This window comes from Lissotriton helveticus, chromosome 10 (assembly GCF_964261635.1).
Source record: "Lissotriton helveticus chromosome 10, aLisHel1.1, whole genome shotgun sequence".
Taxonomy (NCBI): Eukaryota; Metazoa; Chordata; class Amphibia; order Caudata; family Salamandridae; genus Lissotriton; species Lissotriton helveticus.
This window is the reverse complement of record NC_136071.1, coordinates 634324519-634351613: the sequence shown is the minus strand read 5'-3', so window position 1 is coordinate 634351613 and position 27095 is coordinate 634324519. Positions and strand designations below refer to the sequence as shown.

Here is a 27095-nt window from a genome sequence, read left to right as displayed (position 1 = left end):
AGCACCTAATCCTCTTTTTGGCTCCTGTATATAAGAGTATGAGGACAGCCTCGTAAGTCCCCTGGAGACCCCACACCCTCCTCTTAATGTAAGATCCGAATTGAGATCCTTATTCTGCATTTTATCACTAGCCTTTGAGACAGCTTTAGCTTTCTCCCCAGACTATTGTTTTCCAAAATAACTCCTACTTAATATACAGGAGAAGGGCTTTTGGTAAGTGGTCTTCATCTATTGATTTGTTAAATTGTCATTCACTTTTTTCTTCTGCCTAATTGCAGAATACTGAATGAGGTAAAGGATCAACCCACTTTACCTATGGGCTCTCTTCAATTTGAGTGACTGAACAAAGACTGTGCACGTTGTTCACACCGCCTAACCATAGTTCTTTTCACTTCAATGATTAAGCTGTTTCAAAGTGTGCTTTGTTTTGTTTATTTTTCCTTTCCAAAGTTGTTGTAATAAAGTGTTTAAGTGAAATGGTACTATTGTATTCCCCCTGCAATTTGAGTATTGAGTATTGATGTTTGATAATGATTTATTCTTGTCTCCATGACATATAATAATATTAATAATGATAGCTTGCAAGGGACAGCTGAACGATTTGTTATTTAAAAAATATCACTAGTAAAGCAGACACCTCAATGATTATTTATTTTATTTAAAAAAAATTATATGGCAGTCAAGTTTAGAAGGCTACATTGTTTTCACTTTATTTTGTGGGAAATTCTTCCACTGAAAAAGTACCCATTTTATCACCGAAGGCCTTGCAAATGTCTGTTTTAATGTTGAGGATACACTGTTTTTTGCACTTTTCTACCTTCATAACTTTTGAGCATGCACTGAACCCTCCCTGCTTAGACTTTAGGAACACATTCAAAACTAATGACTGCAGAGACATTGCTTTTCTACGGAAACACACGGTAACACGAGCTACACAAAACATAACTTGTGTAGCTGGGGGTGTAACAAACATCTTGCAGGACCCGTGCCATCTGCCCATGAGAGAGTAAACCGCTGGTCATATACAAACTTGGCACCACCTTCTTGCTGCCAACCACAAGACAGCTCACATCAGATAAACATACAAATGTCCAGATCCCAAAACTGAACACAGTTAGCCATGGAGCTTGTGCGGTCTTCATTCAATTGTCACGCCAGTGGTGCTTAATCTTGCCCTCAGCAGCTTGGCGCACATGAATTGTCAAAAAAGTTTTCTATTTTTCTAAACTGTCAGTCACTGCTAGATAAAATGTGTTTCTGACCGAGACATCTAGCCACAGATTCCTTATCTTCGAATTTCCCAGGCGTCAGACTGGATCTGGATGACTTTTCTTTGAGCAATACCCTTGTGTGCCGGTAGGTGGTGTGGGTCGGCTCTGCATGACGTCATCGGCGTCGTCTCCGCCGCTGTGTTGTCCGTATCACCCTCTGTCACTTTTTGACAGGCTTTTTTTAACGTTTTGTCTAAAGTTTTTTTGGGTGTGTAGATTTCCAATATGTCGAAGAAAACTTCTGTATTCAAGCCGTGTGGTACCTGCCACCGTGCCATGTCAGTGACAGATCCACAATTGGTTTGTCTTTGATGCCTGGAGATCAACAACAACTCGAAGTCATGCTCCGACTGCCGGGCCTTGTCTTTGAAAGCTTTGAGTGAGCAGTGCCTTAAGCTACTTGCGGCCCGGTGCTCAGCACTGCGTCATTCGCCCCTGAGGTCTCGTTCACAGTCCCGGTCAAGAGGAAAGTCCAGGCACTGCTGCGCGTGCCCATAGTCTTCATCCTCCCACTCAAAGTCTTTGAGTGGTCAGGGAAGAAGCAAAAGAAACTTCAAAAGTCAAAGAGTGCTTTGACTTCTCCCCATCCTCGGCGTTCTAGGCCTTGTTTCTTGGAACTTGCACCTGGGTCGGTTCCATGATTCGCAGCCTTTCCGTAAGCTAGAACAACCTCCGCCCATCTTAAGGAGTTTTATCATGCCACGAGCCTCATATTTGGGCAGCCTGACCCTACTGGTGTGCCTTTGGGCAAGGGAGGCTCAGAGGGGGCTCCATCGGATTCCACTCCAGCAACTCCTGCCCTGACGCCGATGCCTTCCCATGGATCTGGCAGTGGAGCCGTACCGAAACCGGTCATGCCTTTGCAACCTTCCTCGGTGCAGGTCTTAATGCTGAGACTTCCATCGCTGCAGGCACCCACTAACGCATCAATCTTATTGGGCTGTCATTCCCACACTTTGTGGGAAACTGTGGTGCAGTGCTGCCACAGGTCCCGGAGGAGAACTGGGCCATCCTCTCCTAAGCAGTGTCAGAGAGGAGAGATGCAGCAAAGTTCATTGTCCGTTGTGGGCTCAACATGACAGACTCACTGGGCCGAGCGATTTCAACTACAGTGGATGTTAGACGCCACACCCGGTTGAGAACATCTGGCTTTCCAAGGGATGTCCCTGCCTCTCTCATGGGTATGCCCTTTGATGACACCCGTCTCTTTGGAGACAAGGCAGAGATGAAGCTGGAGTGCTTTGAGGACTCCTGGACTTGGGCCTCTCAGTGGCCACTCGCCCCCAGTCTGCCTTTTGCCACTTTTGTGGCTACAGAAGGGGCTTTCAGCCGTGCCAGCCATACCTCAGCCACAAGACAGCGCAAGTTCAGCAACATCTGCACCGCCGCGGGTGTTGCTCATTCCAGCCACGTGGGTCGGGTATGCCTGAGGCCAGGTCAGTCCTCCCCTCCCCCGTGAAACCTCAGCTTCCAAACCTTCCTAGTCCGGCCCTTCAAGACTATGGGTGGCCAGTTGGTGGTAGGATCAGCCATCACCTCTATTGCTGGCAGGACATCACATTGGATAGTTGAGTTCTTCAGATAGTACGAAGGGGCTACTCTCTCCCATTCGAGAATACACCACCCTCTATGCCTCCAACTTACAACCAGCTGATGGAGGATATTCTGACTTTGCTTCAGAAGGAAGTGATCACTCTATTGGCCAAAGGAGCAATAGAGAGGTTTCTGGTGCCAGAAGTAGGCTGTGGTGGCTATTCTTGCCACTTTCTGGTCTCAAAAAAGAAAAAGAGTCTGTGCCCTATCCTAGATCTGCGAGCCCTCAACTACTTCCTCAAAAAAGAAAAGTTGAAGATGCACACTCTAGCTCAGGTCACGTCTGCCCTGGACCCAGGAGAGTGGACGGTAGCGTTGGATTTGCAGGACACCTATTTTCATATTCCCGTTTTGCCTGCCCATCGACTGTACCTGCCGTTTAAGGTAGGCCACAAGCACTTTCAGTTCACCGTGCTCCCCTTTGGCCTTACCAGCACTCCTTGGGTGCTCACCAAGGTGATTGCAGTGGTCACAGCTCACCTGCGCATATCAGGAATGCCAGTCTTCACCCATCTCGACGACTGATTGTTGAAGGCATGTTCGCCCCAAGTGGTCTTCTCCTACCTGCAGACTATGTCAAACCTCCTGCATTCGCTGGGGTTTTCTATTTACATGCCGAAGTCGTACCTAACTCCCTCTCAGATGCTCCTTTTCATTTGAGCTGTTCTGGATACATTGCAGTTTCGGGCCTAGCCTCCCGAACAGCGAGTCCAGGCTATTTAGGCTATGACACCGATGTTTCAGCCTCTATCCTGGGTTTCTGTGAGAATAACTCAGAGGCTGCTGGGCCTCGGGGCTCCTGCATCCTGCTAGTGACACATGCCAGAAGGCATATGTGGGCTCTTTAGTGGGACTTGAAGTTCAATTGGGTGCAGCATTATTTGAATCTGTCTGACATGGTTAATTTCTTGGAGAGAACTGCACAGGACCTGCAGTGGTGGCTAACAGACCGCGATTGGTTCAGAAGCAGACCCCTCTCCCTTCCCCAACCAGACCACATAGTAGTGACAGATGTGTCACTCCTGGGATGGGGAGGCCCTCTGGAAGAGGTGGAGATCAGAGGACTCTGGTCACCAGTGGAACCTGGACTCCACATCAACTTGCTGGCGCGCCAAGCGATTCACTAGGCATTGAAAACCTTTCTTCCTTCAATGAAGGGAAAGCTGGTTTGAGTGTTCATGGACAAAACCACCGCCATGTGGTGCTGCAACAAGCAGGGCAGGGGGGGAGTCATGGACCCTATGTCAAGAGGCCCTGCGTCTCTAGATGTGGCTTGAATAGAGGGCATATCCCTAGTGATTCAACACCTGGCATGTTTTCTGAACGCCAGGCCAGACAAACTCAGCCATTGATGCCTAGTGGGTCACAAATGGCGTCTCCATCCGAAGGTGATACAAGGTCTCTTTCGGCAGTGAGGAAAGCCTTGGTTGGATCTGTTCACCTCCAAGGAGAGTGCGCAATGTCAGCAGTTTTGTGCCCTAGAGTTTCCAAGGCAGCATTCACTCAGCGATGCTTTTCGTCTTGAATGGAGCTCTGGCCTTCTGTGCAACTTTTTTCTAATACTACTTCTGTCCAGAGTGCTCAAGAAGATCAGGAGCGACCAGGCCCAAGTCATTCTTGTGCCTCTCGACTGGGCATGGAGAGTCTGGTAGCCCAAGCTTCTCCAACTGAGCATTGATCCTCCGATCAGACTGCCCCTTCTTGAGAATCTTCTGTTGCAGTGGCAGGGGAAGATCCTTCAGCCGAACCTGTCAACTCTACGCATTCTTGCATGAAGATTGAGTGGTGCAAGTTGATATCATTGGACCTTCCTCCTGAAGTATGTAATGTTATTTTGGCAGAAAGGCGTCCCTATACCGAGACCTTGTATGCCTGCCTGTGGCACAAATTTGAAAAATATAGTACAGAGAGATCTATTAATCCTCTTTCTGCTTCTCTCTTTTTCTTTCAAGTCCTTCTCTTTATTTGAACATTGCCCATCAGGGCTCTGCTCTGGGCACTTTCAAAGGGTACCTTTTGGCCCTGTCTGCCTTTTTGAGGCTGCCAGACTAACCCTCTGTATTAAAATCCCTGATTGTAAATAGATTTCTTAAGGGGCTTGTACATATGTTCCCTCCTGCACCTTTCATCATGCCTCAGTGGGACCTTAATTTCGTTCTCACCTTTCTGAGGTGTGCTCGTTCGAACCTCTGCACAACTGCCCCCTTTGGCTGCTTACCATCGAAACAGCCTTTTTAGTGGCTATAACTTCTGCCAGGAGGGTGAGCAAATTGCAGGCTCTCTCATCCAAGCTTCCTTACCTGACCATCTTCCCTGATAAATTGGTGTTTCGCACTAGGGCCTCTTTCTAACTGAAAGTGGTAGCCTCGTTCCACATGGGGTAATTAGTCTCCTTGCCCACTTTCTAGACTACTGTGCACCCCTCTAAAGAAGTGGCGCGACTCCACAGTATTGACCCCAAAACAGCATTACCTTGATCTCACTAAAGAGTTCCTGGTGGAAGCCAACTCTTCATGGGGTAAGCTGGATCAAAGAAAGTTTGTGCGGTGCAGAAGAGAACTATCTCATGATAGGTTATCTTCCGCATCAAAAATTAGCTACTCTCTGGCCAAAAAGCAGCCTCCTGAAGGCGTAAGGGCTCGTAACCCCAGAGCTAAGGCTGCTACCACAGCGTTGCAATGAGGTGCTCTATTCCTCAACATTTGTCAGGCAGCAACATGGACATACCTGCACATGTTTACCAAACACTACTGCCTGGACAGTCAAGTCTGATGGGAAGGCTTTTGTGGCCGCACTATCCTGCAAGACATCCTGGTCTGAAACGTGTCTGCAGTCCTTCCTTCAGGAGAGGTATTGCTTGGGTATCTATTCAAAGGTTAGGAACATGCGGCTTGATGTCTCTATCAGCTGGACAAGTTACTTACCTTTGGTAATGCCTTACCTGGTAGAGACATGATCTAGTTGTAGATTCCGTACTGACCCACCCATCCTCCCCGCACTGCGGACTGGAGTTAAGGGTCAGGGCTAACCCCCTTTCAGGGTCCTAGCTGTTCAGAAACACACCAATGTCGGTGCACTTCTTGGCTCCGTACTTCTGGCGTGGAAAGCCGTGAAAAGTGACTGATGTTAGCGCGCCAAGTTGGTGCCCATATAGGTGACGGGGACATCACACCAGCGGAGACGATGCAAACAATGTCACGCGGAGCCGCCCAATCCACCTACTGGCAAGCAAGGGTATTGCTCAAAGAAAAATCTTCTGGATCCAGTCTGACACCTGCAAATTTCAAAGGCAAGGAATCTGCAGCTAGATCATGTCCCTGCCAGATAAGGCGTTACCGAAAGTATGTAACTTGTCCTTTGATGTAAGAACAGCTCTCTTTACTGTAGAATTTGCCAGTTATTACTTTTGATTGTTTAGCATACTATAGGACTGATTAATTGTTGCAATTGAAGAAAGATTACACAGAATATAATTGAGACCATCTCCAGAAAATCCGTTTTCAAGTGCATGAGAGGTTGCTGAAAATAAGAACTACACATATTTCATTCGTAAAATAAAACTTTTTTCTTGGCAGAACAAATCAACAAAAAAAATATCCTGTATGAAGAGTGCTTGTACTTTTCTTGCTAGCAAGAAATAACACTTACAATGTAACGATTAAAGACATGCAACAACTGAAAACTGCTACTTATTACAGTGATGTACTCCCTAGAAAGACGTGCATCTTTTTTCCAATCTGTCTCGATGAAAGGGAAAACAGACGTTGTCTATAACACTTTTGAACGCAAGTACACAGTACGGACGACCCCGAATGTTATTTCATTCTTCGCTGTAGTAGTTATGTGCAAACCTTTGACACCACCTTTTCTGTTTTATGTGCCGTGTGGGTGTCAGCAAAAAAGGTCCTTTTTGATAGTTTCTTGATCAATCACGCGTGATTCGTTTTTACTGAAAGGAGACGAGAGCTGGCGTATTCATACACTCATTAGTGAGGAATGAGTAGGAAGAAAAGGGCGCGTGTGAGGATGAGAGGCATGTGCTGATGACTTCAGACCAGATTTAAAGCAAGTGCAAAGGCCAGGCTAGACTCTGTGGCAGAAGATCCATCTGTCCTCCTCTATCACTCTGTGTTTTGCTTGTAATTGTACAGTTTCGCTTATTGGACAGGCTTCCTCCAAGCATGGGCAGTGTCTAGCTCCTTTGCCTATTGTTTCGATCCCTCCTTGGACATGAACGTCAATCCACCAAAATGCCAGGGGTATCTGAGGTGACATCACGCGGCATTTAACCTTTACTTTCGCTCACACATACACACACATTCAAACATACAGACACTCACTTTCACTTAAACTCTCACCGACAAGTACAGACACTACATACATTTAACAGCATTTTTCCTCAGCTGTCAGGGAGGGTCATATTCTAGCTAATTACTATTCATTCTTTATTACACTAATAGTGAATAATAAAGTATTATTCACTAGTAATGTAATACAAAATTGACAGAAAACAAAGAAAGTGGAGCCCCAACCGACGTTCATTAGGACAAACTGGCCTTTTAATCCTGGCATTGATTTTGCCACCTTTGAGGCCGGGGGTGGCAAAGACCATGCCAGGGATCTCAAGGGGCACGCAGGAGGTCGCAGTTGCGACCCCTAAGTGACGTCCATGCCCTTGGATTAAAAGTTAAGGGAATTTGTTGCGGCTGTATCCCGGCACAGTCATATGGCATATGGTGTGTGTGTTAGAATGAAGATGGCGGCCATGTAAGAGCTCAGTCGCGGAGCTCTGTGCACCGACCAGGTAATCCACCACTTAGAGGTATGGAGGCGATCCCACAACAGCGGGTCCACTAAGGCCATTTCCATGGGGATGGGAGACTTCCTTTGATTGCCCTGCGGCCTACGTGGGACACCCTTTTTGTGCCATGGAGAAGAGTCGTCTGATGGATGCGATTCACAAAATGAAAGCTGTGGAGGCGGTCCCAACTGATGCTGTCGGGAAGCCCTGCTGAGCACCGGTGCAGTCGTAGCCTGAATGGCGTTGTCGGGGGAGGCAACGACGGTGCCGACACAGGCAGTGGCGTAAGGAAACTTGAGGGGGCCCCCCTGCAAACTACATGGAGTGGGCCCCCTTCCCATCCTCCGTGCCAGTCTAGAGCTCTCAGGCCAGCGACCCACCATACTGCAGGGGATGCGGGGCTATTGTTACGCCGCTGTCACCAATACAGCCGTTATAAGTAACACTGGATGGTGGAGTCAAAGGTTGGGCTTAGTCTGCCAGCAGGCTGTCATAGGTGGTGGTCCATTCATTACAGGGTCCCTGCCATCAGTACGCCTGGGAAGTTTGCCCAATTTTAGGTGGGTTTCCTGATGCCGACTCCTGTCATGATATACAACATCGGGCCCACTCATCTTTCAGTTTTGACAAAAGTGCATCCACTGCTCCTTCTCATTTCCGTTTTAAAACATTAGACAGTGCGACAATGCAGTATTTCAAAAGCAGATGTAACTACAAAGAGCACATTTGGATAATACATTTTTATTAGTAGACAATAGCAATCTTAAGAGGCATAGCATACCTTCATACATACTGTGACCCCAATTCCATCACAGTCTCACTCTCTCTCGCTCTCTCTCTCTCTCTCTCTCTCTCTCTCTCTCTCTCTCTCGCTCTCTCTCTCTCTCTCTCTCTGTGAGTCAGTCTCTCTCTCTAAGTCAGTTAGTCTCTCTCTCTCTGTCATTCAGTCTCTCTCAGTCAGTCAGTCTCTCTCAGTCAGTCAGTCTCTCCCAGTCAGTCAGTCTGTCAATCTCTCTCTCTCTGGCAGTCATTCGGTCTCTCTCTCTCTCTCTCTGTCAGTCTCTCTATCTCTCTCTTTCTGTCAGTCAGTCAGTCTGTCAATCTCTCTCTCTCTCTGTCAGTCAGTCTCTCTCTCTCATTCAGTTTCTCAGTCAGTCTGTCAGTCAGTCAGTATTCAGTCTCTGAGTCAGTCAGTCTCTACTCTCTCTCCACTCTCTCTATCTCCATTCTCTCTCTCAACTCTGTCCACTCTATCTCCACTGTCTCTCTCTCCACTGTCTCTCTCTCCACTTTCTCGCTCTCTACTCTCTCACTCTCTCTCCACTCTCTCTTCACTGTCTCCCTCCACTCTCTCTCTCCCTTCTCTCCCTCTCCACTCTCTACTCTCTCTCCACTCTCTCTCTCCACTCTCTCTCTCTCCACTCTCTCTCCACTCTCTCTCCACTCTCTCTCCACTCTCTCCTCTCTCTCTCTCCTCTCTCCTCTCTCTCTCCTCTCTCTCTCTCCACTCTCTCCTCTCTCTCTCTCCACTCCCTCTCTCTCCACTCTCTCTCCACTCTCCCTCCACTCTCTCTCCACTCTCTCTCCACTCTCTCTCCACTCTCTCTCCACTCTCTCTCCACTCTCTCTCCACTCTCTCTCCACTCTCTCCACTCTCTCCACTCTCTCCACTCTCTCCACTCTCTCTACTCTCTCTCCACTCTCTTTCTCCACTCTCTCCATTCTCTCTCTCTACTCTCTCTCTACTCTCTCGCTCCACTCTCTCCACTCTCTCTCCACTCTCACCACTCTCTCTCTCCACTCTCTCTCCACTCTCTCTCGCTCACTCTCTCCAATGTCTCTTCACTCTCTTCACTGTCTATCTCCACTCTCTCTCCACTCGCTCTCTCTACTCTCTCTCTCTCCACTCGCTCTCTCTACTCTCTCTCCACTCTCTTTCTCTCCACTGTCTCTCTCCACTGTCTCTCTACTCTCTCTCACTCTCTCTCCACTCTCTCTCCACTCTCTCTCTCCACTGTCTCTCTCCACTCTCTCTTCACTCTCTCCCTCCACTCTCTCTCCACTGTCTCTCTCTCCACCCTCTCTCTACTCTCTCTCTACTCTATGTATCTCCACTCTCTCTCCACTGTCTCCCTCCACTCTGTCTCTGCACTCTCTCTCCACTGTCTCTCTCTCCCCTCTCTCTCCACCCTCTCTCTCTACTCTCTCTCTCTACTGTCTCTCTCCACTCTCTCTCTCTCCAGTCTCTCTGTCACTCCACTATCCCTCCACTCTCTCCCACTCTCTCTCACAAAGTAGTGTGCGTTGCCATGGGCGTCCGCAGAAATGTTTCCAGGGGGGGCACATTTTTAACTTCATCACCATCCCCCTTGCACCCTTCTCCCCTCTGCCTTGCACCCTTCTCGCCCTCCCCCTTGCACCCTTCTCCGCCTCCCCCTTGCACCCTTCTCCCCCTCCACCTTGCACCCTTTTCTACCTTGCACCATTCTCCCCTCTGCCTTGCACCATTCTCCCCTCTGCCTTGCACCCTTCTCCCCTCTGCCTGGCACCCTTCTCCCCTCTGCCTTGCACCCTTCTCCCCTCTGTCTTGCACCTTTCTCCCATCTGCCTTAAACCCTTCTCCCCTCTGCTTTGCACCCTTCTCACCTCTGCCTTGCACCCTTCTCCCCTCTGCCTTGCACCCTTCTCCTCTCTGCCTTGCACCCTTCTCTCCTCTGCCTTGCACTCTTCTCTCCTCTGCCTTGCACTCTTCTCCCCTCTGCCTTGAACGCTTCTCCCCTCTGCCTTGAACCCTTCTCCCCTCTGCTTTGCACCCTTCTCCCCACTGCCTTGCACCCTTATCCCCTCTGCCTTGCACCCTTCTCCTCTCTGCCTTGCACCCTTCTCTCCTCTGCCTTGCACCCTTCTCCCCCTCCGCCTTGCACCCTTCTCTACCTTGCACCCTTCTCCCCTCTGCCTTGCACGCTTCTCCCCCTCCGCCTTGCACCCTTCTCTACCTTGCACCCTTCTCCCCTCTGCCTTGCACCCTTCTCCCCTCTGCCTTGCACGCTTCTCCCCCTCCGCCTTGCACCCTTCTCTACCTTGCACCCTTCTCCCCTCCGCCTTGCACCCTTCTCCCCTCTGCCTTGCACCCTTCTCCCCTCCGCCTTGCACCCTTCTCCTCTCTGCCTTGCACCCTTCTCCCCTCTGCCTTGCACCCTTCTCCCCTCCCCCTTGCACTCTTCTCCCCTCTGCCTTGCACCCTTCTCCTCTCTACCATGCACCCTTCTCTCCTCTGCACCCTTCTCTCCTCTGCCTTGCACCCTTCTCCCCTCCCCCTTGCACTCTTCTCCCCTCTGCCTTTCACCCTTCTCCTCTCTACCTTGCACCCTTCTCCTCTCTGCCTTGCACCCTTCTCCCTCCGCCTTGCACCCTTCTCCCTCCGCCTTGCACCCTTCTCCCCTAAGCCTTGCACCCATCTCCTCTCTGCCGCACCCTTCTCCTCTCTGCCTTGCACCCTTCTCCTCTCTGCCTTGCACCCTTCTCCCCCTCCCCGTTGCACTTTTCTCCCCTCTGCCTTGCACCCTTCTTCCCTCCGCCTTGCACCCTTCTCTACCTTGCACCCTTCTCCTCTCTGCCTTGCACCCTTCTCCTCTCTGCCTTGCACCCTTATCCCCTCTGCCTTGCACCCTTCTCCCCTCTGCCTTGCACCCTTCTCCCCCTCTGCCTTGCACCCTTCTCTACCTTGCACCCTTCTCTACCTTGCACCATTCTCCCCTCTGCCTTGCACCCTTCCCCCCTCCACCTTGCACCCTTCTCCTCTCTGCCTTGCACCCTTCTCCTCTCTACCTTGCAACCTTCTCCCCTCTGCCTTGCACCCTTCTCCCCTCCGCCTTGCACCCTTCTCCCCTCCGCCTTGCACCCTTCTCCTCTCTGCCTTGCACCCTTCTCCCCTCTGCCTTGCACCCTTCTCCCCTCCCCCCTGCACTCTTCTCTCCTCTGCCTTGCACCCTTCTCCTCCACCTTGCACCCTTCTCCCCTCTGCCTTGCACCCTTCTCCCCTCTGCCTTGCACCCTTCTCTTCTCTACCTTGCGTCCTTCTCCCCTCTACCTTGCACCCTTCTCCCCTCTGGCTTGCACCTTTCTCCCCCTCCCCGTTGCACCCTTCTCTCCTCTGCCTTGCACCCTTTTCGCCTCCGCCTTGCACCCTTCTCTACCTTGCACCCTTCTCCCCTCTGCCTTGCACCCTTCTCCCCTCTGCCTTGCACCCTTCTCCCTTCTGCCTTGCACCCTTCTCCCCCTCCGCCTTGCACCCTTATCTACCTTGCACCCTTCTCCCCTCTGCCTTGCACCCTTCTCCCCTCTGCCTTGCACCCTTCTCCCCTCTGCCTTGCACCCTTCTCCCCTCTGCCTTGCACCCTTCTCCCCTCTGCCTTGCACCCTTCTCCTCTCTGCCTTGCACCCTTCTCCTCTCTACCTTGCACCCTTCTCCCCTCTGCCTTTCACCCTTCTCCCCTCCGCCTTGCACCCATCTCCTCTCTGCCTTGCACCCATCTCCTCTCTACCTTGCACCCATCTCCTCTCTACCTTACACCCTTCTCCTCTCTGCCTTGCCCCTTTCTCTCTGTTGCCTTGCACCCTTCTCCTCTCTGCCTTACCCCTTTCTCCCCTCTGCCTTTCACCCATCTCCCGTCTCCCCTCTGCCTTGCTCCCTACTCCCCTCTGCCTTGCACCCTTCTCCCCTCCCCCTTGCACTCTTCTCCTCTCTGCCTTGCACCTTTCTCCCCTCCGCCTTGCACCCTTCTCCTCTCTACCTTGCACCCTTCTCCTCTCTACCTTGCACCCTTCTCTCCTCTGCCTTGCACCCTTCTCCCCTCCGCCTTGCACCCTTCTCCTCTTTGCCTTGCACCCTTCTCCCCTCTGCCTTGCACCCTTGTCCCCTCCCCCTTGCACCCTTCTCCCCTCCGCCTTGCACCCTTTTCCACTCTGCCTTGCACCCTTCTCTTCTGCCGTGCACCCTTCTCCCCTCTGCCTTGCACCCTTCTCCCCTCTGCCTTGCACCTTTCTCCCCTCTGCCTTGCACCCTTCTCCCCTCCCCCTTGCACCGTTTTCCCCTCCCTCTTCCACCGTTCTCCCCTCCCCCTTGCACCTTTCTCCCCTCCGCCTTGCACCCTTCTCCTCTCTACCTTGCACCCTTCTCCTCTCTACCTTGCACCCTTTTCCCCTCCGCCTTGCACCCATCTCCTCTCTGCCTTACACCCATCTCCTCTCTACCTTGCACCCTTCTCCTCTCTACCTTGCACCCTTCTCCCCTCTGCCTTGCACCCTTCTCAGCCCCCCTTTGCCCTCCCCTGCGGATGCCCACGTGGTGCATTCTAACAAGAGTGCTTACCTGAGGGCACCATTTTGCTGCCTCATCCCTTCTCATATGAGCTTTGCCCTGGAGAATGCTGACTCTGAGGGCTCCCACTCCCACCCTTGTCAGGGTCCCGAGCAGTGCTCTGTGCTGCCTCCTGCTCTCTAGGGCCCCCACTTCATCCTCTTTTCGGGCGTCGCTCTCTCTGACTGAAGAGAAACATTGCAACGTGTTACATTGTTTCTCTTCAGTCAGCGGGAGGGGCTCAGAGCAGGCTGCAGACGGCCTGCACCTGCTTTAGAGGGAGAGAGGCTTGCTTTAGCGCAAGCCTCTCACATAGCTCTCAGAAGAGCTGAGGGGGGCCGGAGCCCCCTTCATTTACTGAAGAGAGTGGGCCCCCTCCCCCGCGGGGGCTCGGGGGCATTTGTTACGCCCCTGGACACAGAGAGACACTTAGTCCCTGGAGGTGAGATGTTGCAGCAGGGAGCCGGAGACTCCCGCTCTGATCAGTGAGAATGGAGGAGGTGAGGCGTGGCAGGTCCGAGTGGCAAGGTCTGGCTGCACGGAAATCCTGTAAGACGCGGTGGCTTGCAGCCCTAACTGGAGGTCCCGGGCTGGAGGGGCAGATATCTGTGGCAGCGGTGCTGCCCATGCCTGGCCTGGCGATTACAGTAAGACTGCGACCCCCTGATTAGAAGTGAGTGGGGCCTTCAGAGCTAGAACCGGTGCTCTCTAGGACACTAGCGGAGGGCAGTCAGTAGATGTTTGCTACCGCAGTGGTCCCTGGGGCACTCCTGACACCCTCCTGATGCCAAGATGAAATTCGGCCCACTGTTGGGGCCTGTTAGGCCGGAGGAGTAGTGACCGTCCAGTGGGTCTGCTTCGATGCTGCAGCCCGATCCTGGACGGTGGGCCCTTGAACTTTGGAAAGCCTTCACGGCCCATCTTCTTGTGTGCTATTGCATTGTCTGGCCTGCTGTTTATCTACCTGCTGCAAAGAATGGGTCCAGCACTGCTTATTGGGATGAAGGGGGGGGGTGCAGTTCAACGGAGGTTGTTCTTCCCTGTGCTGTGCCTATGAAAAATTTGCACTCTATGCGAGGATCGCTTGTGCATTCTCTGTGCGTATTTCATTGAATCTGCCTCTGCTCCCCTCGCCTCCTGCCCGGTCCAGTAACACCCGCTGGCTTTTAGCCTCTCTTGTAGCTCCAACTCTAACTGGAGCCGCCATCTTGGTTGTCGTGGTGCGCCACCCTGTGGTGGGCGCTCCTGGTCAAGCCCTGTGGAGGCCAATTGCGAGCCTCACCCTGCTCCCTCGCACCCGCTCTGGCAGCACAACTAACGTCCTAATTCTCTCCCTACGGCCCCAGCCCTAATTGGGGCCGCTATCATGGATGCTTATGTGTCATAACTTATTTGACGTGGTTGCTCATGTACCATAACTTATGGTCTGGCACCCTGGATCCAATGTGCCTGAGGTCGTAGGCTCCCTTTGTAAGTCTTCTCTGCTCCCCCTTTGGTCTGGCAGAGGTTATTGGGGCAGCCTACTAACCTGCTCACATGCTTGACCCTGTGATTGTCGAACTCGGGTCAGGCGTGGCGGAAGTCCTGGTTTCCTTATGCACACCCCTTCTGCTCCCTCCGCACCATTCTGGCAGCACCCTTTGTCCCTAAAAAGGGACTGCCATCCTATCTGCCTTTGTGTCCGAATTTTAGTGACCAACCTGGGTCAGATGAGGCGAAAGTCCTGGGCCTCGTTTCGAGCAGCCTTTGCGCTTCTGAGTTTCTCCCATTGCTCCTGCCCACTTTTCCCTGGACTTGCATCATCCTCAAACGCCACTTGTTCTGGACTGGCATTATCCTCCACACACCTTGTTCTTTCCATTGACCTCCGCTCCGACTGGGGCCGCTTTCTAAAAATACAGAACTTCACCAGCAGCCAGAGCACGACTTGTAGCAGGGGACCTACTACATGGACATATCTTGTTTATTTATTTATGTTCGCATCTTTGTATTCTATTTGTCTTATATTTGGCATGTGATTCACCACTGATGTTATGGCTCTGATCTTAAAGGGGCTGACATCCTATCTGACTTTGTATCCAAACTTGCATGGTCGAACCTGTGTCGGATGAGGCATAGGTCTTGGGTCCCCTCTGCCTACTCTACAGAAGATCCGCTGAAGCATTGTGCCCCAACTATTGCATCCCTTGACCTAGAGGCTCAGCTACATCATCTTGCCCTTATCTGCAATGGGTTCTACTTCTCGCCCTTCCCCTCCGATCACCTTTTTTACTTAATTCTTCCCGAATAATGTGCCAACTCCTGCTTCTGCTTCTACTCGCCTTCACTTCATTCATGGCATTCTCTTCTTCCCCCACATCTCCCTCTCTTCACCCTCTTCATCTTACAAATATGTTGTCCAAACGAGTGAAAACTGGAGCCAATTGTTTCACGATCGTTCCCCCCAATATGTTAAAAGCATCAGCAAAAAGGTTCAAACACAACACCCGTGAACACATTCATCCAATAGTGGTCGTTATGGGAGACTCAAAACTGACCTCATGTTCTTCACCCGCAACATCTCTTTCTGGGCCACCATTTTCAATAACTCCCTCAACGTTACTTCCTCCTCCTGCCTCCAACATGACTCCAACTAAAAATCTCCCCTTCCGCTTGTTTAGATGGCTCACTCACTATCTAACTTTACAACAATTGCAAAGTCCTGATCCAAGCCAAAGACACTTATCTCTCTCTTTTCAACCACTTATTTCCATCCCAGCTCTTCATCCCTGGCATTCCGATCCCTCCAGACTCCTCATATAACTTCTCCCAAAATTCTCTCGACTCACCTTATCCACGGAACACTATTTTACTATCTTCTTCTACCTCCTCCCTCAATTCTCCCTCACCTCACCCTCCAGGACTCCAGTTTGCAGTCCTCCTTTGGGGCACAGCCTTTCCCCTGGTTGTCCCATTCCCCTCCTTCACACCGCTTCCCCTCCCCCAACCCCACTTTCCTCACCTGGGATGCTTCCCTCAACACTCCTTCCCAGCAAATGGCCTGCTCCCTCATCTATATGATGACCCACTACTATCCCCTCCCCCCTATCCTCTTACTACAGACCTCTCCTTTCTCTTCCTCGGCCAGAAGTCAATACTCCTATTTTACTCAATGTATGTCCAGATTATTCTCTATCCTCCTCAGATGCACCGACAATTACCTCCAATCAACATCTCTTGACGAGTCTGCCTCCATTCTATATTCCTGCATCCACCCCCTCTCCATGCTCTCCTTCTCAAGCTGAACACCCTGTACCCATCGTGCAACCTAACATTCCAGCTCTGCTCTCCCTAGAAAATAAACTAGGACTTCTCATCTCTTCTCTTCTATCTCCAAGCTTGAAACTACCATCTCCCACCTAAAAACCAACATTTCCACTCTCCCCAACTCCCTACTTCCCTGTGCGAGCACTCACTTCCCCAAACTCCAGAGGAGTACCCTGCTCCCACGCCCCAAAAAAGCTTCACACAATCTGTCAACAACTTACATTTCCAACCTATTAGCGAGCTACAATTCTTCCAATTCCACCCCCCCACCTTCTCTCTAGCTAACGCTAATCACTGCACTATTCCAACCATTTCCCTCTCCCACACAAAACATCAACCACCTTCAATCCAGTCACCTATTCTCAGGAACATTATCTCTGTCTGCTTCACAACTGTAGACCTGCAAACAAACACAAGCTGGAAATCTCAGACATCATTAATCTCTACAACCTGGCTATACTTGTTATCTCCAAAGCAGATATGCGAACTGCTGTTGATCCTATGCCAGTAGACTGGTCTGATCACTTCCTCATCCCTTTCTCTCTGCACCTATCTCATTCTGTTACTCTTGGCCAACCTAAAAGAACTACTACCTTTTTCCGCCAAAAACATCGACCGTGACATTTTTTGCAACACGGCTATGAGCTCACTTCCAATCTTAGATCCCTACTCTGATATTAACGACCTGACCACACAATGTCTCACCAATCTATCAGCTGCAATTGATAATATTGTTCCACTGCAAAGTAAAAAGAAAAGACCCACTCCTTCTGCTCCATGGTTCAATAAATCCCGCTACGAAGAAAGGACAAACTTGAGGAACCTTGAGAAACTATGGAGACATTCTCCTTCCGCCACCAGTCTATCCAATCTCCACCTCGCAAGATCTCATTACCACAAACACATCTTCAATGAAAAAGCGATGCACTTCAGAACTCTCCTCGATTCCGCAAAAAACAGACCTAAAATTTTATTCAACCTTATCAAAAGCACCAACACCTCCACTCCCTCTCCCACCATATTTGACGACTCCCCCCCCCCCCAGATGATAGCAGAATTTGCAACTCCTTAGTTCTGTGGCAGAACTTTGACATCATCACCGAAACTGACCTCCTTGAAAGCATTCTAGAAACTAAACCATCTAACCATTTGATTGATCTCATCCCCAGTGACATTGCCATTGACTTTTATACCCACAACCTCTCCTACTGGACCAGTCTGATAAACCTCTTCCTCAAGCGAGGCTCCCTTCCTGCTGCCCTTTAAACAGGACAGGTTACTCCACTTCTTAAGAAATCCTCTGCTGATGCGAAAGTTCTCAACAACTTCTGCCCTATCACCAACCTCCCTTTTCTTGCTAAAATTACTGTAAGTTGTGTGGTGAAGCAACTTTCCCAACACATCAAGATAATCTTCCTCCTTGACTAGTTCCTATCTGGTTTTACCCAAGGCTGCAGTACTGAAACAGCCCTACTTCAAGTCATCGATGATGCCCTCTGAGTACTTGACTCTGGTGAATCTTGTCTCCTGATTCTTCTGGACCTATTTGCATCCTTTGACACTGTTAATCACAACACTCTGTTGAACACTTTAAAATTAAGAATGGGTTTTGAAGGCACAGTGCTTAAATGGTTCGATCATTCCTCTCGAGCAAATCCCAGATGCTAAAAATAGCAAATTGTCTCGCACTTCAATGGCTGTTGGACAAGGCATCCCTCAAGGCTTGACCCTCGCACCCACACTGTTTAACCTTTACATTGAACTTCTGGGTAATCTCCTAAAAGAGTCTGGGATCCATTATCACCTATATGTGGATGATACCAAAATCTACCTAAATGTATCTTCCACTCATGACATTTCAATCCTCAACACCACTCTAAACCCCATCCACCACTGGCTGTCAACTCATCAACTAATTCTGATTCCTTCCAAATCAGAATTCCTTCTCCTCATGACCTCACTATCTCCTCCTCCTATCTAATCTTGGATGAACAATCTGAACATTCTCAACAACAATCCTATAACTGTTGACAGTTCCAAATCTCTAGGCGTCATCTTAGACAAAAGGCTCAATTTACAGTGCCATATCAATACCATCACCAAGAATGCATGCTACCAACTGTGCCTTCTCTGGTGGGTTCCATTCTTCTTTCCTGAGCAAGACCTAAAAACCTTGGTCCAATCTTTGGTACTTTCCAGCTTAGACTGCTGCAACTCTCTCCTTGCTGGCCTCCCCAAATCCCACCTTTCCCCTCTAAAATCCACCCTCCACTCAGCAGCTCAGATTGTATATGGGGCTAAAAGAAATGATCACATTACACCCTTACAGTTGTCTTTTCGCTGGCTTCCTATCTAAGCAAGGTCAATTTACAAGACTGCATGTATCACCCTCAAAGTCTTACACATTTATGGCTCAATCCTTCTCTGGTAATGCGATCAGAAAATGGAACTCACTTCCTCCATCCCTCCGAACCACCACCTCTTTCTGGACCTTCAAAACTGATCTTAAAACTCTCCTCCTCCAAAGGCACTTCCTGGAATAATTCAACACATTTCTTGACCCTTACGGTCATGTAGTACTCACAGGAGGTCAACTTTGCAAATATGTATTTTACCCCTGCTTTTAACCTAACACTGACACCTTTTTATTTTTTACAATATAAATATGCTTATATTTAGAGTTGGAACTGCATCTATGTAACTTGTTAGAGTGCTCAGTCTTTCTTGTGTACCTTTGTAACTGTATATATGTAACTTGTTAGCGTGTTTAGTGTATCTTGTGTACTTTATGTATCTTACCTCGTTCTTTTGTAAAGTGCTCTGCACCTTTGGGTAAAGTTCACGCTATATAAAACTGCATTAAATAAAATAAAAATACTCCCCGTGGCCCTAGACAGTGCAGGGAGTGCGCATGCAAGGTCTTGATCGTCTCCCCAACCCCTTCTCAAGTTTGAGAAGAACTTGAGGCTACTAGGGGGCTGTAAATTGACTTATATACCATAGATAAAGTAACTTTTTTCAATTCTGGTTTTGATTGTTTACCCCGTATCTGCCTTCTGACTTGCGATAACAAATAGCCCTCCAAACTTAAAATAATTGACATGTTTGTAGTTTGACAATACCCTAACCTATTTTCATCTCCAAAGGTAACTTTCATATAGAATTAACCAGATTTTCCCCCCTTTTTTCCAGTGACGTGCAATCAACTGGAGAGCAAGTCAACAAAGGGAGTCGACAACGAGGGGCGCCACGCTTCCCAAAATTATCCCGCAGTCATCAGCGAGAGCCACGTAGTGTGGAACCTCAAAGCGGCGACCTCTGAACACTTGCTGGTCCTTCATGTAAACATCACTTACCTAACCTGCCCAGCAAGTGCAACCTAATGTTCCCTGGGGCAGTGATGCTTGCACGCGGCCTAGCTCCCAAGAGAAACCCTACCATGCCAGTGTTCATCTTCTTCATTAGCTTGGTGACATCCAAGAAGCACTTATTTTTCTCAAAGGCATTAGAACTCTCTTTAGAATTACATATTTACACTAGGAACGAACTCAGCACATACCAGGTTTCATCTGCACTACTAATTTATGCATCATGACTCAATCATTTTTCGGGGGAGTGCTCTCCATATCGCAGCCAGGATCTAAACTGTTTTTTTGCATCTTTTTCAGTGTCTTGTGTGAATGCTGATTAGGTGTCTCGCCCCTGAAACCTCTTACGTCAAGTAATTTATATTTTATTTTTTAAAAATCATCTTTGTCACTTTACAGTATATGCACCCTATTTAAAATATACACCTTTTAGATACCAAATGACTCTTGCTGTTAACTCTGTGTCCTTTTTTTATAACATTTTCATATTAAGTATGAAGAAAGTAAATAGCCTTAATGTTGAAAGCAAAGAAAGTCTTTTATACTCTTTATATCTGTGAAGTGATCTTGATATCAAACGTGCATGAACAAGTAGTCTTATGTGTTACCAGATCAATGCAGAGTTTTTAATAGGAACCATATAGTAGTAGGAGACCACTTCATTGCTTCTCACCTCATATTGCTCTGACTACTTCCTTTGTTGACTACATTTCTTAGACAGTAGGACAGATTTAAACCAGCAAATGTAGCATTTGCAAAAAGGACTCTAGACTTTATTTAGAGATAGGCAGCTGGGATACTCCGTCAAAATGTGATAGATATCCTGTCCATCGTATTACAAGTGCAATAGGCTATTATGCGTTGTAATAAAGCGGAAGAGACATCCGCTGTGTTTGTGATGGTGCATCCTGTCTGCTAAACTCTAAATAAGCACACTTTATCTTAAATTCTACAAATAAGTTACAAGAAAGTGCCTGAATTTAACCTTTCAACAGAGAAATCTTGGAAATGGTTTTCTTGTAGATCAGAATTCTACCACATAGCAGAAGAAATCTTGGAAATGGTTTTCTTGTAGATCTGAACACTACTACATATCAGAAGAACTCTTAGAAATGGTTTTCTTGTTAATCAGAATTCTACAACATATACCTCTATACTATGCGGTGTTTCGCTTTCTCCTTTCAAAGCGTATAACAGTGTCTTACACGTCAAATAAGAACATATGTTGTCTTACACCAATTGGGACTAGTTCTCTAGTGAAGAGATATATTGTAAGGCTTATAGCAATTTAAAATTCAGACGCAACATAAAAGTCACCCATTACTACAAAGTAGACCCATCTGAGAGCTTTTTTACGAATATCAGGCTCCCTAAACTTTGAGGCTTCTCGACTTTCACTGGGATCACTAGCATTTTGGTCAGTGTTTCAGGATACAAGCACCTAATGATCATAAATATGCAGTTGGCGCTGTTATATGGAGCAGGCGCAAACTCAATCGCAAGATGTACCATGTGCCAGTAATGAAAGAGTCTTCTTCATTGCTGCAAGTGAGATCTGCCTTTTCAGTATATGTTGATTATCAGTATTAGGTCACTAAGACAAGCTTCTCATATGGGCATCTTATTAGTAGACCAATGCAGGTCTAATTTGTGAAATACATCTATGTTAAATTAAGTAATTTATTTTCTTTTCCCTTGTTTTTATCTACAATCGCATTAATTACTGCTAAATAAATTTGATCAGTTCAGTAACATTTTGACAAGGAAAAAGGACGGAAGTCAATATTTATTAACTGACAATTTGAGGTATTTCGCCGATGAAAGGGAATAACTGCAATGTTTGCAATGGAAAAGAAAATAATGCTCTCCTAGAAATGTAGGTATTGTATATGGAATGATTGTAGTCCATGGTGTATGTGCCTAATATCGAATAAAATCTCCAAATCTAATACTTAAAATGTACTTGATGCAATGTCTCTTTTGTCGAATATTTCTTTCCTTTTATGTGCACGCTATGAAATTATGACAACCTTAGAAAAAAAGCACACCATCCACATTTCTGTTTTCGCTATTTGTCCTTTTCCTGCTATAGGTGTCAAGGGAACACAACCCTAGTTAAGCCGACCTGTGATAAAAATAGAACAGAAGAACTATTTCCTGCACTGTCAAGATAAGAAAATATCTTTTAAGTTGTTCCAGTTATCCACAGCAAATGTGTGGCATCCCTTGGCCTCAAAATCGAGTGTGTCTGATCATAACTCGTGAAATGTTGCAGGTGCAGGAAGGCTTAAATTACGCATATTTATTGGTAGGTGAGATTAGTATACCTGATTTGTTCATCAGTTGAAAATAATGATAAGAAGGGTAGCTTTCCTGCTGAACAGTTTTTCTGCTAATGTTAGCTGTGAAACTATTTCTTGGCACACACAATTTTAAATAGTGAAACAGTCTGTTTGATCTTTTTTTTTTTAGTAGTCGTATATTACAAGGGATTTGACCGTGCTTTGCCACATGTCCATGCGAGTATATATATACACCCCAAGGGCCACATAGTTTCCTAATCATGGGTTGTTAAACTTGTACATATTTAAATATACTATTTTGTTTATAACAGATGTTGAAGATATCATATGCCAAAAGGAACACCAGTGGAAGGGAGATGTTTAGTGCCCACATGGAGCGCAGGAACTTACTTGGGAATTTTAAGTAGCAAAGACCCCCTACATCGTGAGTGGATAGCACCATCTTTGACTGCTGCAAGGCAATTGTGCCCCATATTAGACTAGGTTTGGGAGACCTGGAGCAACCCTTTAGACTTTGCGAGGGAGATTCGGATATTACGTTAGATTGGGCAAGAAAGAACAGGTGTGGCACCTTAGACAACACAAGAGGAAGTTGCAGCATTGCGCTAGACTTGGCAAGGAGGACACAGAATGCCTTCTTAGACCGGGCAAGGTGGAGCTGGAATATCACCTTAGATTGAGCACAAAGAACGCTGCATGCCCCCATGGACTAGGTTTGGGAACTGGCGCATTCCTTTAGATTGAGCTACAAGTATCACCTAAGATTGGGCAAGAAGGAACACAGGTGTCACCTTAGACTCTGCAAGAGGGAGCTGGACCCTCACCTTAGATTGGGCATGAAGGATGCTGAACTACATCACCTTAGACTAGGAATTAAGGAACTGGTATATTACCTTAGAATGTGCATGAAAAAACTGGAGTACCGCCTTATGGTAGGCAGTAGGGATCTGATCATCACCCTAAATTTGGGAAGAAGGTACTAATGTAGCTCCTTAGATTAGACAACAAGCAACTGAAGCAGTACCTTAGATTGAGCATGAGAGAACCTGAGTATTGCCTTAGATTGGGCAAGAAAAATCGGAAGCATCATCTTAGGTTGGGCAAGAAGGGACTGGAGCACCACCTTAGATTTGGAAGAAAGAACTGATGCATACCTTACAGGAAGCATGACGGAACAGAAGCATCACCTTAGACACGGTGTGATGAAACTGGCGCATCAGCTTAGATTGGGCATGAAGAAACTGCAGTAAAACATAATAGAGGCAAATGTGAACTTGGAGCATCGTTTAGATTGGGTAATTAGGAACTTGAGAGAAGTAGGGAGTGTCATCAAATGCTGACTCTTTTTATGTTATAGTTGGTCTATGAATTTGACATTTGTCAAATATGGGTAAGATAAAATAGATTTGATTTTTAACGTTTGTCTGTTTCATTCTTGATGAAGTAGGTATCCTTCTACTGATATTAAAAAAATACCCTGTATAAGGAAATGGCTCTTTTTGCATGATTACCCACAAATGTTTTGAATGATGCTGCTGGTTTTCAGACACTGAGAGTGCACTGAGATCTGCTAACCAGTCCTTACTGCTAGTGTTCTAACTCATCACAAAATGTATGTTGAATTGCCACCCTTGAACCTCAGATCACAACGAAACTGGAGAATGGACCAAAGAAGGACTTGCTGCTGACCCGTGGACCTGGCAAGAGAGGCTGCGATGACTGCTGGACTGTACCTGCTGCACATTGGGCTAGGAAAGACAGAACTGTGCGTGTGGCTCCTGGTTCATGGAAAAGTTGTTCCTGAGCCCCAGACCAAAGAAGTGACTCCAAGGGTCAGTCGGTTGACCCCTGGAACCATCACCTGGGCCATCAAAGCTGAAGTAGCCAATTCCGGCAAGTCAGTACCCACATTCGTCAAATTGCCACTGACCGCCCAAGAGACCAATCATTGATGGCCAAAAGTTGCATCCAAATCTGCTGAGTCTGGGATTGTCGTCTGAATTCAGATTGGTCCCCAAAAGAAGGACCCTAGCCTTCACATTAGAAAACCCCTAGACCTGCAATGTACAGAGATCAGTATCCCTGCCGCAGCTGGCCATCTACTGGCTCAAAGAGGACTTTGAGGGACATCGACCCCTGTGGCCAAATTCATCCCACCTAACTGCAAGAACACCCCTGTTGACCGTACAGCACCCAGAGCTTTCTTCGGCATCCTCAGCATCCTCAGCATCCTGCATCCCCAGCAATAGGACTACTCCAATAAAGGCTATGTCAGTTATGATGTGGAAATTGACTTGAGAATGCTTTGATGACCAGGGTAGCTGTCCAAATACTGTTTATTGGCCATCCTGACCTTCTCCCTGTTGGAATCGGTCACCCAGCTCGGGCTGTAGTAGCCGAATACAACTCTTTTAAACTTTTCTAAAGTTTTAACATTTTAGGGGTATCAATGCTTTGGACTAAAAACCTGAGATTTATGTTTTCTTTCAAACTTTAACATTGGACTCAAAAGCTGAGATTTAGGTTTTCTTTAAAAATCTATCCCTCCAAAACCTGCTGGTGAATTTTGCTCATTTTGTTGCCTAAAAGTTCTTAAAAATATAATCTATTTTTATATATTGGTGTAGGATTTCTTTCGTGTTGCGTGACTTCCTTATTTCATTGTTTGGTGCTTTAAAAATGCTTTACATTAGTTCCTTTGTTGAAGCCTTACTGCTCGAAGCCACTGCTACACGGGATTGAGCTAGATCGTTTACCAATGGGCCTGACTGAACTCAAGTTGCTTTGCAAGTGTATTTCATGGTAAGATTGCACAACCATTCCATATAATACACTACAAGTCTCACACCCCTGAATTTCCAAAGACGATTGACAATTTTGTTAAAGTTACTAGTGGTGTTCCTTAGGGCCTCTACGAAGTTAAGATCCATGGTCTCAGAGCAAGGTCATCTGTGTGAAGCCTTCAAAGCTTGCCTTCTGACAACACTTGTGACGGTTTCTTAGTTTGATGAGGCATCTGGATCGCCCAACTCTGCCTGAAATGGCAATTTCCAGGACTCAAGAGTTGAATTACCCTCTTCAGGCACATATCCATACGCCAACACAGATCATAAAGAAAAACCCCTGTAGGTTTAGCTAGTGGGTGATTATTTATAGACTTGTTAGACGTGTTCTTTCTTCACTGTTGCTTTTAATTCACTCTGTCATATGCAATATATTCAGGGATCTTGGAAAAGCAGCTTCCGTAGGAATTGTATTCTTTCATAAAATTATTATGGTCTGAATCTATTTTTTTATTTATCTCTGTGTTACCATAAACATTTAACAAACATTTCCAGCATGCCATACTTTAACAAAACACACGAAAGCATAATCTATACTAACTCTAGGTGAGTCCTGGCGTTTTTATATTGGAAAAATTGTCCGGTAGCACATATTACAAATGCTTGGAGATCAAGAAGGAGTTAGCTCCTAGCATTTTTGTAGGCACTGCCTACTGCCATGTGGTTTGCAAGTGGCTTTTATTATTAAACATTTGTAGCACAAAATGGTTGCCTCACGAATTTCCCTGAATCATTCATACCACACGGATGTCCCAGAATCATTCTACAGGTCAATCTCAACTTTAAATCTACACAAGAGTAACACTGCAAAACTACCCTTCTACTATAAGTAGTACCATTCCTTTCTAAAGTGCCTTGAGGCTGTCTGGCATTTTCCTCCAGTGTACTAGCCTTGAACTGATACAGTTGAGCTGCAAAGTAGGATAGGAACATGGGCTTTGTGGTTCCTGTCAGTCACTGGTTCAATTTGAAAATGTGTCTGGTTGCCATATATTCTCACTGTTTAATGCACAATACCACCAGAACAGTGTTGTTTTTTTAGATCAAAAAGAAGGTAGGCAAACTCCTGAGACATACAGTGTGGGGTGGATATAGAGCAAAATTAATCTGCTTGGAACAATGAGACTGATACTGGCCGCCAAGGTCAAGGTGCAACCAAGTGGTCAGTTAACTCTGGTTGTATACTTCTGACAGCATCTCTCCTTCGAAGATAATGACAGTGTCAAAATAAAAGGAACACACAGAATACTATTTTTTGATGAGTTCCAGTATGGCTGTAGATTTAACCTATTCTCTCATGGGAGTGGGTGACTCTGTAGACCAGTGATACTCAAAGTACGGCATAGGGCCCTCTTACCTTTACATACAGACAACAGCAGCACTGGGCTGCTGTTCACTCCACTCAACACTAGCATTAAAAAGATGTAAACTAATTATTTAAAGAATAATTGAAGTTAAAGAAAGAAAGTAATTAGGTTTTCTTGCATCCCGTAACTTTAGGGACACCTTCATTTCCGAAGCCATTTTGCAGCAAAAGTGTAAAAATATAATAAGGTCTCTGCAAAATTCAAAATGTTTATTTCATTAACTTGCAGAACCATTTCAGCCTTAGTACATCGCACTATATCAGTGCATTGATAAGTATTTTTCTAAAGTGATAGTTTTCAAGTATGAATAAAAAAAAAAAATCCTTCCCCCCCCCAACACTGAAAACAATGGCAATATTGAACTAAGAGGCAAGTCAGTTGGTATGTGCACTCTTAGGGTAGCTTGTATTCCTATTATAAATGAACAACATTATAGTTTAGTAAATCAAACACAGGAGAAGGTTTTGTCCAGCTCACATCCTAAAGTCATGTATTTTCAGGTCCTCTTATATGTGACAATGAAGAAAAAGGAGGGAACGTAAAATAAAAGAATTGCCTAGGATCACACAATTTGGTAAAATAGGGAAGCTGGGATTAATCCCTGGTTTTCTGGTATCATATTGTACAATTCAGTCACTAGATGTATATACTTTGCTTACCGTATACTCACCTTACCTACACCCCCCACCCCCCACCCCCCCACGTCCGACCGTTCTCTCTGCTAACAATTATGCGGCCCTTGGTCCCATCACAGATCAAAGTTTGTGGCCCTTGGGAAATTGTTTGTGGGTACCCATGATGTATCAACCCATAAATAGATAAATTAATCAAAAAAGTTAGAAATTGCCAACCAGTCCCTGCCCTGAGGCTCATATAAGTGCAAA

General features: G+C 47.0%; 1 protein-coding gene across 1 annotated transcript in view; it reads left to right on the top strand.

Annotated features, from left to right (window-relative positions):
- SNX29 (sorting nexin 29) overlaps positions 1-21656 on the top strand; it is a 1714757-nt gene extending 1693101 nt beyond the window's left edge. The window contains exon 21 of the mRNA XM_078663166.1: positions 19523-21656. Coding sequence (XP_078519292.1) covers positions 19523-19652 — 130 coding nt within the window. The 3' untranslated portion in view covers positions 19653-21656. The remainder of the gene's footprint in view (positions 1-19522) is intronic.
- Positions 21657-27095: the final 5439 nt, after the last annotated feature.